The following is a 15,341-nucleotide window of genomic DNA, read 5'->3' as shown; positions in this document are numbered from 1 at the left end:
TCAACCAGTATCTATTCACTGCCAGGCACTGAACAAATGCTAAGTATATGGGGATCAATAACACAAAGTCTAAATGAAGAAGCTTACAATGTACTTAAGTTTCTTTCCATGCCTGGTGCTACGATTCTAGCTTCCTAATTACTGCTTATTATCTGGCCCATGTCCATGTTCAGTTTTTTTTTTTTTTTTACAGTAAAGATGTGGTACAAGGTAAAGAACCGTGAACTGGGACCTCTAGTCTAGGCTTTAAATTTGTCTGAAGCCTCTTCACTGGCTCTGTAGACTTGACTGTGCAGTGTACATACCAGTGATTCTTCTCCTGACCACCGTGTTTATCACACTTGCATTCCTGTCCAAAATTTTGTTTTAAAACATGCTCCATATGTTCCCATCCCGCTATTCTCTACGCATGAGCTCAAGGTTTGGCAGTCAACCCTTCCTTGTTCTTCCACCTATCTTCCAAATATGGCTTTGCCCACTAACTTGTCATTTTTGCAAATAATCAGTTATTTAATTTAAGAGATATTTGCTCATCTGTATCAATCACATTGTTTCCTATGGGTTTTAGGAATGTGAGCTAAAAAATCTGGCTTTATATTTTTAACTAAATAACTTCCTACTCCTACACTCTGAAATGTCTCAGACGATGAAATGTCAACCTTATTAATAAATGGAATCCCATTTCCACTAGCAGGAATGTTAAGATAAACAATGTAAATATTTTAAGTTTCTGGAGAACGCAGTGTTGGGTCAGTGTTGCAGAAGATATGGCATTCAAGGGAGAAGAGGGAAAAGAGAGAAAATCCTGATCATTTAGACTCCAGGGAGCCAGTGAAGCAGGGAAAGAGATGAAAAGGAAGGTCAGGGGAACTGATCATGATCCCAAAGAACTGCTAATAGCTTACAAGCATTTAAAAAAAAAAAAAAAACTTGATGGTTTTTGAATTATGGACTTTACCTAATGATAAAAAATCTAAGAGTAGCATGAAAAGAAACAAGAAGCTAAATTACATGTCGCTTAGCAAATAATTCTGTGTTACCTGAATTTCTCTCCTTTGCCAATGATGGAGCCAATACAATGGATACTTTTATGGCTCTCTTGTCGTATGAATTTAATTACTTACATGGTAAGTACACAGAAATTCAAAGATTTTTGTCCAATCTTTTTGTCCAATATTGGCTGTCCAATAAGGTAGCCATTAGCCACATGTGCTTAGTAAGTGTAAAATACACACTGGATTTTGAAGATAATACAAATAAAATAATGTAAAATATTAATATCTTAAATTGTGGAAATGATATTTTGGACATAATAAGTTAAATGACTTATTCAAATTGGTATAATACCTGTTTTTTTACATTTTAAAGTATAGCTACTAAAATTTTAAAAATTAGATATATGGCTTTCATGATATTTCTATTGGACAGAGCTATTCTAGACATTTGAGGAGCAAAATCCCAGGAATTGTAGAAACTGGAGTTGAACAAAGCTTGTCCTTACTAGGTGAGAGTTCATGGGAACATGATAGTAAGAAACATGACATGAGGCAGAAAGATGGAAGTTTTCCTTTTTTAAAAAAAAGGGCCTTAAAAAAAAAAAAAAAAAGGGCCTTGCTTAAGCTCAGCTCATGTGAACAGTATGAAAGAGGCAGCGTATGAGCTTAATTCCACACACATCCATTGAACACCTGCAAGGAAAGACACTGTGCAAAGATGGGGAAATAAAAGAATGAGGTAAACCTGGCCCCTGCCCTTTAGGAGTTCACCATTTGGTATATTCCTTGCTGCAGATCATACGCCTGGCTCATGTAGAGACTCTCTGTTTACTGAACAGATTAATATAAATGTCTGAAAAACTATGGAAGAGACGTAAAGCTGCAAAACTACAGACACACAATAAAGCCTATTAAAGGTCCCATATTAGCAACAGATCTCACAACTATTAGATGAAACTAAGGACCTGGAAATATAATTTAAAATATTTTGTTTCTGAAGTCATCTTATATAATTAAGAGCCACTTAAGGCAATATAAATTCAAACAGTATATTAAAAGAGAGTGTACAACTGCCTTTGTTTGCAAGTCCTTTGCCTAAAATCTAAATTCCTTGTTCTGGAATTCTAAGCCTTCTAATGTTTGGCCATTCCCCCTCTCCCACCGTTTCCTTTCTGTGTACTGTAGCAGCCAAAGCTGACAGAAATGGGTGTTAAATGTGGTTATGAGAAACACATAGATTCGTCTACATGTTTATGTTTGATTTTGTTCAGTAAGGACAGAGGTGGAGCTATCACTGACCTGAAGATACAGATGAGAGACACGCCCCAATGATCCTGCCTGCCCCAGCTCTGCCCCCACTGCTAGGGTCCCAAGACCAAGAAGAATGGGAAGCTCAGAACATTTTTGAGCAGGACTCAAAGGACACATGCTAGATTTCATAGTAATTTCTTTGGGGTAATATCTTAGGGGATTTCCTTCTTTTTTATATTATGCATTTCTTTGGCTTGCATTTTTTTTTTTAAGCAAAGCCATAAAAACCCAACATAAAGATAAAATAACTCAAAAATGATTTTTCAAAGGATGTTAAGACCTGGAGACAGTTTGAAGAATGGAGGAATAAGTCAAATGAATCAGAAGGCAGCAACAAGGGGTGGAAGTAATAGGCATCCTCATCGTTCTGTAAACTATCACAGAAATAGGGTGGAGGAATTATAGGATGCTCCAGGTTCAGTCAAGGGCAGAGGAGGAAGGGAGAAATTAAAGACTAACTTTGGGGTCCTACTGTCTCAACATGTTCTTCTAATGAACACCGCCTACTGCAGGGAAGACTAGTAAATATATCAAACACAAAGTCTGGGAGCAGCCTGAAAAGAGGTGTATAAAGTAGGAAATCATTTATGTATGAAAGAACCTTTTATTTCTTCCTTGCAGAGACCAGGGATGTCTTTTATGCTCAGACAGATTATGTTTGAAGAAGAAAATGCAGAACATCCGCAAATTTCTTTGATCTCTACATTTTTCTACAAGCACTATTTTTCAGCTTCCTTTTTTTTTTCTTCTAAAATTGTGCAAAGTACTCGCACACCTGTGCTTTTACCAGATAGGCATCTCATTTTGTCTGATTCCATCAGAAAGCCAGGAACAGTCACACCCCAATTCTCGAAGGCTTCAAAAACTGTGCACCTTCTTGAGAGTGGAATACTCAAGTTTGCGCCTCTCTTCTCTACCAAAGGATTATTACACAAGTAAATCTCTCTCCTTCTGAACTCTGGTGCTCCTGGTGAGTGGTATGATTGTGGTCATATGTCATTTTTTCTGAACTCCTACCCAGCCAACTTCAATAAGCGTAACTCACTTACTGAAACATGTAAACAACCCCGGCACCAAAGCAGCCAAATGGAAAGCCGCCTTTACCACATGCTCTAGAAGGTGTAATAAAGCCGTGATTCTGCCTTTTGGCTTGGCAAAGGCAGTTGGGAGGACGCCCTCGTACTTACTTGGGAATACTAATGACATCTGGGTTCTAGGCGGCTGCCACTGCTGTCTAGGCTAGCACTACTGGAATCTTGGACTCTGGTAGAAATATACAGGAAATCACATTGCCAAACTTTTCTCCTTATAAAGACAATCTATCCAGGAATTACCATCCTCCCATTTCTCAGAGGGAGGAGCCACTGGCAAGGCAGGCAGGATACAACTGTGGAGAGGAATTTTAAAGCAGTTTCCTGTGGCTCCAAGGTCCAGTCACAGAGCCATTCTTCAAGAACAGTGCTACATAACAAGGTGAGGCTTAGATGATCACTTACAGGAAAGTACAGAGGACATACTACTCTAGAGAATTCTCTGAAAAAGTCAGGTTTATTCTCCGACAGGGAGGGGTTTGAGGAGTTAGGAGAACTGACATACACCCCTGTACTAGGCCCCACCATTCATTCTATTGGTATCTTCCCTTCATATCTTCAAAATGGAATAGTGACTCTCTCTCAAACTTGGTCCTCCTCCTATATTCCTGGCTCGGTGATCAATGATTATTGCTGTCTTCTCAGGGTTCTCTGGTTCCTCCTTCATGTATACGCCACCTCTTTCACTCCACCATTACCTGGACTCTACTTAGGTAGCACCTCCTGCCTGCCTTGGAATCTCTGCTGCTGCTTCACCTGGGCTGTTGCAATATCCATTCAGCAAATACTGTGTGTGACCCCACCCTGTGCTTGGCTCTGAGCATACAAAGGAGAGCACAATAGTGCCTGCCCTTATGTGGCTTAGGTTCTAGTGGAGGAATGAGCAAAAACAAGAAAATAGACTAGTTGTGAATTACATGTACTTTAAAGGAAACGAAACGAAGCTAGGCAGAGAATAACAGAGGTAGAAGGCTCATTGGCCTTGTCGTACAGCTCCCTCACTGGCGCTTTCCTGGTGTCTCTCACAAGGGCTTTCCCTCACCCCAACCCCTACCTGGCAATTCAAATGCCACATCCTCATGAAACCTTTTCTGATCCTTCCTAGTTGGCAGTTTTCTTCCTCTTCCCGTTTTTTTTCTAATGGCCTTCATCTTACTACTCTACATTGTAGTTACCTGCATATTTGCATAACCCCCAAGAAGACTGTAAGCTCCTAGAGGGAGATCATTTTTCAACAGCTTTGCCTCTTCCCTATAGTACTTTAAACTATTAGAGATTTAAAAAGTGAATAAGAAAAATTTTTTCCCCCCAATGTGGCTAATACCACTACTGGCCCTAACTGTTTCATAGGGTTGTTATGAAGATCAAATAAAACTCAAGATGTGACAGTGCTTTAAAAAAGAAAAAAGGTCTGTACCTTTGTACGGACTGCTTTGTAATCATAATTATAGCAAACATCACTCTGGGAACCTGCCCACACAGGATGGCTAAGAGCAGAGCTGGCTTTTCCAACCCCTGATATAGGGACACACAAAAGCTGTTCCTCTGTTTAAATGCAAAACTTTTTTGGCTGTGGCCTTGATTTTCTGCTGTCTCCCCTTTCCCATCACCTACCTTGTGATCACAAGATGAAACAAGTAAGCAGACGCTTGGACTTTTGCACTGGACTTTTCTGCAGAACTGAGTGGCTAAGAGCCAGAACACCTAGGTTCGAATTCTTGCTCTACTTCCTTGCTTCCTCCAGCAAATCACTGAACTTCTCTGCCTTCATTTTCTCATGGGGCTGTTGGAAGGATTTAAAGATTAAATACAATACACATAAAACAACACTGGAAACAGTGCCTGGTACAAAGCAAGCAAGCAATCATCAAAGTTACAGTAAATCCACTGTGCTTCCTGGTACAGGGCACATCAGAGGAGGTTCCTGGGAGCTAATCTTGATTGCTGGTGTTGTGTGATTGTGTACAAAGAACATACTGTGGAGGGGACACGGGAGTGGGAAGGGCCTGGTGCAAGGGGCAGGCTGGAGCAGTGCAGTCTGAAGAGCGTCAAGAGTGTGGCCAAACCATGTGAGGTTAGGCAGAGAAAGTCTGGCTGCTGTAAGAGGTTTAGGACTGTCACTCAAGTGAAAGTGATTCTCAAGACACTCCAAGGTGCACTAGAAAAATGAAAGGCACAGAAGGGCCTCCTCTCGTTATTTTTGGCTTTCATCTTTTTAAGGTGCAAAGAGGTTGAGAACAGCAAGGTTCTCTGGTGACATGGAGCGTTGGGCTTCAGCACTTACTGCCAAGAGAAGTGAACCTGAGCTGCTCTTTGTTTTCCAACACAGCCTGGTGAGGAGCCAGAGAAAGACAAGAATAATCTGCACAGTCACTCCCCACCTTTGGGGAAAGGCAGAACCCATCCCTCTTTTCAAATTCGCGCCACAAAAACAATTTTTCCCTCCATCAGAAACAGACTGGGACACAATTAAGCAATGCTGCTGGGCTGAGTCAGTCAAAAGTGGCCTGAAGGAAAAAGCTGCTCATGCTGTTCCCTACAGGGGGATAGATGGCAACAAAGGGAAATGACGTTTGGGATTAGGTTGGGGGCAGAGAAAAGTGGCCGTCAGAGGCCTCCTTGAATAAACAAGGCTTTTCCCCAAAGGGCTTTGGGTGGAAGGCCATCAAAGCAAGCTGTCGATACTCCTCCCTGGAAACTCTCAAAAGGCCATGACTGTTAGCTTAGACAGGTGGCCCAGGGGTCCCTCTCGGCCAAAAATGCCCAGAATAAGCCAGAGCCTTCCCCTCAAGAATTCAGGAATATGGTTTCCAACACAAACAGATACTACATTGTCGAAATAGTGCTGGAGTGTATCCAAGCCTTCCCTTTATGTCCTTTGAGTCATTTGGAAATGGTTAACAAACGGGTTGAACACCTGGGCTGATTACCCCAGAAGGGGATTTCCAAACAGACTCTATGCTGTAAAATCATCTCTTCCCTTCCCAAAGCAATTCAGTTCCACTTTCTCTGAAGCGTGCCCTAAAGATCCCAAATTTTCTAACTACGATTGATTCTAGGCTTACTAAATTACAGCAGCAACTGCTGCTGACACAAAGAAACAAGGAGCCAAGCAACTCTGTGCTTTTTAAAAAGGTTTTCTTTAAATTAAGAGGAACAGATGTCCAATGTTTCAAAAAGCCACACATTTGTGGATTTGGCTGACAAACCCTCTAAGCTGCATTTCATTTCTGTTCCCAGAGAGTCAGCCAGCCACTTAGAACTGACTCACTCTCTCTGGGCCACAGTTTGGGCCAGTATCCCAACTACAGAACTAGAATCCCAGATCTCAAATAAATCCAGGGTGTTTGGGTAGATAGTGGGGGCCATCTAAGACAACTTTTTTTTTTCTTTTATTTTAGTAGTATCAACACCCACACAGCAAACTGTGGAAGGCTAGTAGGTCAAAGAAAATGAGCAAACAGTTGGCACTTGCCTGTCCCAGCGCCACACAGTTCTAAAGGCAATGAGTAAGCAGCTATCCAGAACAGGTTTTTGTTAAAATCCCTCTTATGAGTACTGGTTAAATATGCAAATACATGTAGGTTATATGCTGCAATTCAAGTCCTCACCCTCAAGGCAAATTGCATTACCTTAGGCGAACTCCTGGCCTTGCTGGAAAGGGAGGGACAGGAACCCAAGCCCCTGACTACCAGATACAAATGACTCAACTGCTTCTAGAATTTTAAAGTACATTATGTGCTTTCTTTTCTTGCTGTCTTTGAGAATAAAGGAACAAAACACTTCACATGCAGCAGTTTTGTGTAGCATTTCATTTACTATGTTTTGTGAATACCAGAGAAGCTTTGATCATGTGAGTTAGAGACGGAATGTTACTTGGCTTTCAAAAATGGCTATTAAACTCCTGCTTAGGTTGTCTTAACTTTTTGTGAGCACATTAATACCTAATTATTTATCAATAAAATAAACCAATCTTGTGTGTTTTTGTAACAGGAATGAGACTTTCAGGTCTACTGAGTAAGACCTGGCGTGCCACCAAATCAAATTTTTCTTTTACTGTTTAAAACCTCTTTACACCCAGCAAATCTCACTGGATATTCCAGATGGAGCTTTTCCAACAAGGTATTAAAAGCTGATCATTCCCTTTTTCCTCATTTGCCTTCTAGTTCTTTTAGTATTAACTGTCTTTATAATAAAAATAAATTAGAAAATGGCAACATTTAAAGCTGGTAAGATTAGACAAGTATTTTCAGTTATTCATAGTAAATTTTGTGTATCTGTGCTTTGTACCTTAACTAGGTTAGCTGGGAGCCTATTTTTATTTTATTTTTTGATAGGTAAGAAGTGGATTTATTTAGAGAGATGCACATTCCATAGACAGGACACAGTCCATCTCAGAAGGCGAGAGCGGCCATGGGAGAAACCCACTCCACAGAGTGTGGGCCATCGCAGAAGCCGAGAGGCCTGGAGAGCTATTTTTAGATTTAAGAAGGTTTTGGTCTTACTAATCAAGTCATTAGTTCATTAATTTCTGCTTTTCTTTTTATTAATTTGTTATCTTGGATTTAGTTAATAACTTCTTTAGACAGAGCATATCTGCTCCCAAATGAGGGCATATATGCAGACAGCATTTATTTATTTACTTATTTTTAAATACTTATTTATTCTTTTGGCTGCACTGGGTCTTAGTTGCGGCACACGGGGTCTTCCTTGTGGTATGCGGACTCTTAGTTGCGGCACGTGGGATCTAGTTCCCCGACCAGGGATCAAACCCCCGGCCCGTGCATTGGGAGCACAGTCTTTACCCACTAGACCACCAGGGAAGTCCCTGCAGACAGCATTTAAAATCCTACTTTTGTTTTTGAAGTGAGTAAATGCAATGTTGTAAAATTCTTACATGTGTAGCAAATGCTGTCTTTGATGAATTAAAAAAATTGGTGACATACTAACATTTACAGCTTCTTTACATTTTATCTGATCTAATCCTTAGGACAACCTGGCTATATATCTCTATTTTTATAGATGAAATCTAGGCTCAGTTAAAAACTTTCTCAAGGTCACATTATGTTAGAGGCAGAAATCTAAAACATCATTAACAGACTAATGCACATGGAGGCAAACGGCGGGTTTCAAAATATATGGAAAGGTTTTTTGATGCTGAAAAGGGGACCCCATGAGCTATTGACACACGGGTCAGTCAAAACACAGTTCACCGCAGTTTACAAGAGGGCAATCGGTTATTTTTTTTTTTAGATTAATGCGTAATTTGTACTTAAGGAATCACTTTGAGTAACAAGCCTCAAGCTGTCCTACTAAAGCTACAGACAGCACTGAGCACTCTGGGAACACAGACTGAGTTTGTTTGTAAGGAGTACTCGCTACTATATACACTGAATTGACTAGTGTAATTCAGCAATGTCACTTCCAGCCTTGTCGTCTTCTGGATTTTTAGAGAATGGAAATAGTGGCCATTGTCCAAATGAAATTAAAAGTCTCCCTTCCTTCTAAATCCCACACTCTGGATTATGGTTATACAGAGAATACAGAAAACACTGCAAGTTCCCACATGGCATTGCTTGAGGGAGGTGCTCCTCAATACTTTAGGGTATAAACCCTGATGTGTTGCACTGTATTGTGTTGCTTGTCAGTCACTGAGTTGAGACATGATAAAATGTTGCAGATATTTAAGGCACAAAATGAGACTTAAACAAAGTAGAGATGGAATCAAAAGAATTCCCAGGCCCTTTGTTTTATTTGCAGTAACATCAAACCAACCATTTACAAATTTTCTGGTCTCCAGTCAGCTGGAATTAACTAGGCATGTCTTTGGGATCATGTTGTTTGCGTCCACTTTGGTGGATAAAAGAAAGGAACAAACCAACCGCAGGAACAGAAGGGTAGCACACTGCTCCAGCTGGAATCCAGCAGAATCACCTGAACATGTCACACCTGAACACTTAGTGGAGGGAAGGAGGAGAGCTGCTCTTCATTTGTTTTCAAAGCAAATTCATTTGAAAGAGTGAACAAGCCGTCATCACAAGTCAAATGTATTATAAATCACTTAGACCTTCAGCCTAAGAAACAAGTCTTTGTTTTTCTTATACTTTACCCTGAAATAAATTTACCAACAAATCTCAAAGATTTAGTTCAAACAGTACAAATCATATTTGCTTTCCTCTTTCCTTTCTTCAGACAAACATCAAATAAAATGCAGGTGAAGGAGATGAAACACAACTGGAAGCTGATTTAGAGACTTATACTAACGCTAAAGAATCTAAAAAATTATACTGGTTAATGTGAATCTATTTAAAATAAAGCATTTGGGTACTGCTTTTCATGTAAGTAACTGTCATACTGCTAGAAAGTTTCTGGGTGGGGGGAAAAAGATTGTTAAGAAGTAACCTTTCCAAAACCCACAAGGCACGTTGCTTGTCCTTTATTTATTTAGCTTTGATCACATAGACTATCCCAATTTTCCACAGAATCCTCGTGATACTGCTACAATATCATGGCATAAAAGATTCAAAGTGCCAGTAGACATAAGGACCAGTTTTTTTAATCGTAAACCATGATGCTCGGTAATGTTTGAATGGGAACATTTGATATGGATGGTCAGATGAAAGATACCAAAATGTCAGACAGCCCATCGACTGCTGTTGCCATGAGATTCAACAGTCAACATCAGTCTGATAAGCTACCCGACAAGGTGGTACAGCCATGGAGATGTCGCGACGGTAGGCAAAACAAGCAGACATTCAGGCAGGATTTGATAAAACAAACCAGGCATTTCTGGCCTGTTGAGATTTAAACCCAATTCTACACTCAACATAATGTCAGTACCAATTTTCCTAAAGGAAAAAAGTGAAACTGTTTATTTTTTTCCCAAGCAAAACAAAATGACCAAGTTCAACCAGAAACATCCCAAAGGAAAAATCACATAAGAACAAAACACTTACTGAAGAAAGGCAAGAAAATTAGGATACATATAAAAGTAAATTTCTGTCTGTTAAAGTCAGAGTACGTGCTGGGCTAAAAATTAACAGATATGAGAAAGCCTGTTTTTTTAAAAAATGAGTCATTTTTCTCTCCATGTCCTTTGATTTGTATACTGTCATCCCTCCTGTTTTCACAAGCCAAGAAGTCCCCTTGATATACCAGTCCCTAAGGTGCCATTTCAGCAGTGTGTAGCCAGCTGCCCAATTCCAGCCCAACAAAAAATGCTTTGGTGGTGGCCCTTTCATGCAAATAAATGAAGGCTTAAGAAACTGCGGTTGTAGGTGGATATGGCAAGGTTGCATTTAGTTGGTAGAAGCTAAAAGGAAGTAAAAATATCAAAACGCTCAAGAAAACGGACACAATTTTGGAATGATCAAAGATGTCTTTATAAAGTTTTTTCATGACTTCATTCTAAATATACAGAATAAAAAATGGTGTCAGCTCATTTGCGAGACACCAACAAGATCTTCCTTATACTGTCTCAAAATTGAAAGATCAGTTCCCAAGAGGGTGTGCAATGCATCATAAAATGGCCTTTTTTCAAAGGTGGGAGAGGAAGGGTTGGGCAGGATGGCATATTAAATTTTACCATGATAGACATGCAAGACTGTTATCCAATCTAGTATAATTTATATACACTTTTGATGACTTAGAAAAACAAAGAAGTCATTTGTGACAAGCCTAAAAAGCTTGACATATTTGACATACTTAGGAACCATTTTTTTTTTTGGTGTCCGGAATTCTTTAATTGTACCATGTGGGCCTTTGAAAGTAACAAATAGAAGGCCAGTCTTTGTTAAGTTTGCTGCTTAATATCACATTCCACCCTAATAAAATACAATTTGGATTGAATTGACGGTGAATACCTTACCTTAACAAAGGAAGAGTATGTCAGTGCAAGATATGGACTAAACTGCTTTCAGGGGGAAAAAAAAAAAATTAAAATTGATACAGGTTGGAAAAGGGAATTTTCCTTCCTGGTTTGGAGTCCTCCCAATTTAAGGCAGAACCCGTCCATTTAAATTTTTGCAGTTAAAACTTTTCTGCTTATTTAGTTTTCTCCTCTGAGTTCAACCGCTGCTGGATTCGTTTGGCATAACTTTGTGCCATGGAGTTAATGATGGACAGGATGAAGTAACACACCATTACAACAACCAACTTCTCAAACATCCAGGACAACCAGTTTTCTCCCTGCAGGAAGAAAGGCAGAACAACCCACGAGAAATGCTTCATTAGTTCAGTAGTAAAAAGGGGACCACCTACCATGTTTTACCGAAAATAATGAAAACTTGGAGCTTACAACTTATGAAGCCTAAACAATTAAAAATGAAGAGTCTTGTGTCTTCAGCTACTGTGAAAACTACATTCAGGCCTTCTTATACCCAGCTATTAAGATTTCACTTTGTTAGATATAAAGTCAGTGTTGATTCATATAGTTTAGAATGGGGTGAGTGTGAAGTCATCTCTTATCTTTCACTACATAAAGTCTCTGATTAAATCTTACTATATGAAGTCACCATGGAGATACTTGCAGAGAGTAGTGTCAAGATAGTTACATGTGTATATATTCTTGCTCCAGGATTAGGAGCAGCTTTTAAAATATAAATGTTATCTATTTCTGGAGTCATGTTTGGTCAACTGAGGGCAGCAAAGGGCCATGTAAAGAGTGTAAGGCCATCAAAAAACAAAAAACAAAAAAACCCCAACCAAACAAGAAAAACACTATGCTTCCTTCAAGTTTCCCATTTCAGGTTATTGCTTACTCATCCTCTTCTAGTCATTTCCTTTGCTGCAGAACTGTTTATAGAAAAGGCAGGCTTAATTTAAGTTTTTAAGTTCAGTTATGTTAACAGCTTTGGTTTATATTAAAAAAAAATTATTTTCCCATCTGTGAAAAGAAAAATAGAGCAAAAATGAAGGAAGATATTCAAATGAACTCAGTAAGTCCAATACTTTGTTATGCTATAAATTTTAACTTTTTAATCCACTTGGAAAGTATACTTGCTACTTATAAATAAATCATTTAAGATCAAGGTGATAACTCATTCTACATAACAGATCTATTATTTTCCATTAGCCCAAGGCTTGTTTTTGGGAAAAGATGTACAAAATAGAAGTTATCAATACATTTTCTGATCTAGACAAAGGCACATTTGCCCGTAGAGAGTAAACCGAGCCTCAAACTTCTGCTAAGACTGACAAACCTCACTCTATTTGCCTAAAAATGCCGGTGACTGCTGTGAATGTAACTTCGCCCTGAAACTGTGGGGGGGGCGGGGTAGGGGGAAGAGAAGAAGATAGAGGAAAGTCTCACCTGCGGCGTGCCCGTTTCGCTTTTGTGGTGAAGCTTCTGACGCTGGGCCTCCAGGTATTCCTGGAATGGCTTCTGCAGAGATGGACCTATGCCAGGGACAGCACTGGAAGCAGGGTACAATAACCCATGGAAAAAGATACATTTGGGAAGAAAAGCAGGAAAAATGTTAAAGAAAAATCCACTTACCGCCTCAACTCAAAAAGCAGGGATTAGATAGAAGGAGGAAAAAAACCAACAACAATCAGCAGAGCTGGCGAAATCCTGTGAACTCTTTTCAATGGATCAGAATTCATCCTTTCACAACCCCATAAATGAGAAAAAGCTCTCCCTCCAAATGTTTAAGAAGAAAATAGGAGCTGAGAGTCCCTTCTAGTAGAAGAGTTAGTTCTCAGAGGCCAGCTCTCAGCTGATGTTGCACACTGGTGTGGTACAAAGAATAAAATGAATGACTTCTGAGAAGTCTCACATTTATCACCACCAGTTCCTGTAAGAACTGGTTTGAACCGATTAATAAGGAAATGACTTATGCTTGTGTCATCCCTAGTTGAAAAAGAAACTGCCCGCCCTCTCTCTGACTTGTCCCATCTTCTCAGAGGGGGCGGTCCTTTCTCAATCCAAGTCCTTATTAGGACAATCTGTGCGTCATCCTTATCCAAAAAGAATGCATTAGCAAATTTGGGAGGCACCTCCCACTAGTCAGAAGTCAGTGATTAACAAAGGAACAAAGAAGGAACTATGAACCTTGAATCACTTCGTGGTTTATGGTAGATGGTTTGCACAGAAACTACAGTACATTACTAAACAACTTGTTCTGAGATGATTGGGACAGTGATCTCTGATAAGTTTATGTACTCGGAGCTCCCTCTCACCTAGAATATGTGGAGGTAGTGCTGTTAAACCGGTCTGGCAACTGTAGGTACCAGGCTCCCGTTTTAGAAATGCTTGCAGGCATTTTTAAAAAATGGTAACTTGGGGCAACTTAGAAAACCAAACATCTCTATTTTCTATACCCTTTATTTTCTCATCTGATAATAATAGGGCTAAAAGCTAAATGAGCCCAGTCTTTTTCCTGGTGCCAGCAAAAGGTATTTTATGTATTTGCAACAGTGCCTTATATTCTCCTTTTTTAAGTAAGTATTAAATTAACTTCACTGCCCTTTTCCTAGAACAATTCAGTTGCTGCTTTCTGTAACAAAAAGCAGGAGTAGAGGAAGAGAAATTTCTTGCTACTATATTTACAAGAGGTGAACAAATACATAACTCCTGGCTGACACTTTTCTTTGATCCTTTTAATTATCAACCACCATGCCCTTAATGGAGTCCTTATTTTATATCCAACACTGTAATTGGTACTATGGGGAAAGAAAAAAACTGCAAGAAATAGTCTGTGTCCAAGAACTTAAAATCATTACAGGGATTCAAAACACACACACACACACACACACACACACACACACACACACACACACACACACAAACACATACATGACCTGATTTGCAAACAAAAGAATTTATAAATCAATAATAAGTTTCTCAACTTTTTGGTACAGAAGATATATTCCAAAGAAACTGAAGGGAAAAAAGAGAGATCAGTGTGGGGTGAAGTTGTTTAAAAAGTCCTTTAATGAATACTGAAGGATATGTAAAAAGGCCTGGATAGACATATGTAGTAGAGGCAATGAGTGCATTGATGATTCCAGAAGACCCGTGTGACAGACATCAAAGATGGAGAAGTGGGACTTCCCCCGTGGTCCAGTGATTAACACTCTGCACTCCCAATTCAGGGCGCCTGGGTTCGATACCTGGTCGGGGAACTAGATCCCGCATGCCTCAACTAAAAAAAGGTCCTGCGTGCCGCAACTAAAGATCCCGCATAAATAAGTAAATATTAAAAAAAAAAAACACACACACACAGAAGGGAGGGAGACTGTGGGTTAAGTCCTCTCATAGACTTTTTTTAAAAAATTATTTATTTATTTATTTATTTATTTATGGCTGTGTTGGGTCTTCATTTCTGTGCGAGGGCTTTCTCTAGTTGCGGCAAGTGGGGGCCACTCTTCATCGCGGTGCGCGGACCTCTCACTATCGTGGCCTCTCTTGCTGCGGAGCACAGGCTCCAGACGCGCAGGCTCAGTAATTGTGGCTCACGGGCCTAGTTGCTCCGTGGCATGTGGGATCTTCCCAGACCAGGGCTCGAACCCGTGTCCCCTGCATTGGCAGGCAGATTCTCAACCACTGCGCCACCAGGGAAGCCCCCGCCCCCTCTTATAGACTTCTATGTGGCCTTACATTAGTACGATAAACTAGAAGAGCTGTCTCGGAGCTCAGTTGCTGTTTATTAGTAATGATTCTTCTACAAAGGAGCAACAATAGTACAAACTTTCTCTTTAAAACAGATTTCCCTTGGGTAGTTCTTTATATAATGCATAAAGGAATGCAAATAGCTCATCCACTTACACTTGAAATAAACCACATGAATATAAAAAAAAAAATCCAGTAAAATAAATGCACAAAAAGATTGGCTTTGAAGATTACAGATTTATAAGAACTTTCCTTCAGAAATTCTTTTGGCCGCAGGTACAGCTTGCAGGATCTTAGTTCCCCGACTAGGGATTGAACCCCGGTCCACGGCAG

At 39.9% G+C, this 15,341-nt stretch overlaps 1 protein-coding gene across 4 annotated transcripts in view; it reads right to left on the bottom strand.

Moving 5' to 3' along the window:
* VMP1 (vacuole membrane protein 1) overlaps positions 1-15,341 on the bottom strand; it is a 141,931-nt gene that overhangs the window by 4,265 nt on the left and 122,325 nt on the right. For 3 of the 4 annotated variants that reach the window (XM_082440091.1, XM_082440088.1, XM_082440089.1), the window contains 2 exons: positions 12,708-12,810; positions 9,111-11,584 (listed from right to left, as the gene is read on the bottom strand). The exons of the other annotated variant lie outside the window; for it this stretch is intronic. In XM_082440091.1, the coding sequence (XP_082296217.1) occupies positions 11,441-11,584; positions 12,708-12,810 (247 nt within the window). In that variant the 3' untranslated portion in view covers positions 9,111-11,440. Of the gene's footprint in view, positions 1-9,110; positions 11,585-12,707; positions 12,811-15,341 lie in introns of those variants that run through there. 4 annotated transcript variants of the gene reach the window in all.

This window comes from Balaenoptera physalus (genome assembly GCF_965194825.1).
Source record: "Balaenoptera physalus genome assembly, chromosome: 20".
Lineage (NCBI taxonomy): Eukaryota > Metazoa > Chordata > Mammalia > Artiodactyla > Balaenopteridae > Balaenoptera > Balaenoptera physalus.
Note: the sequence above shows the minus strand (reverse complement) of the source record. Positions and strands in the feature narration are given on the sequence as shown.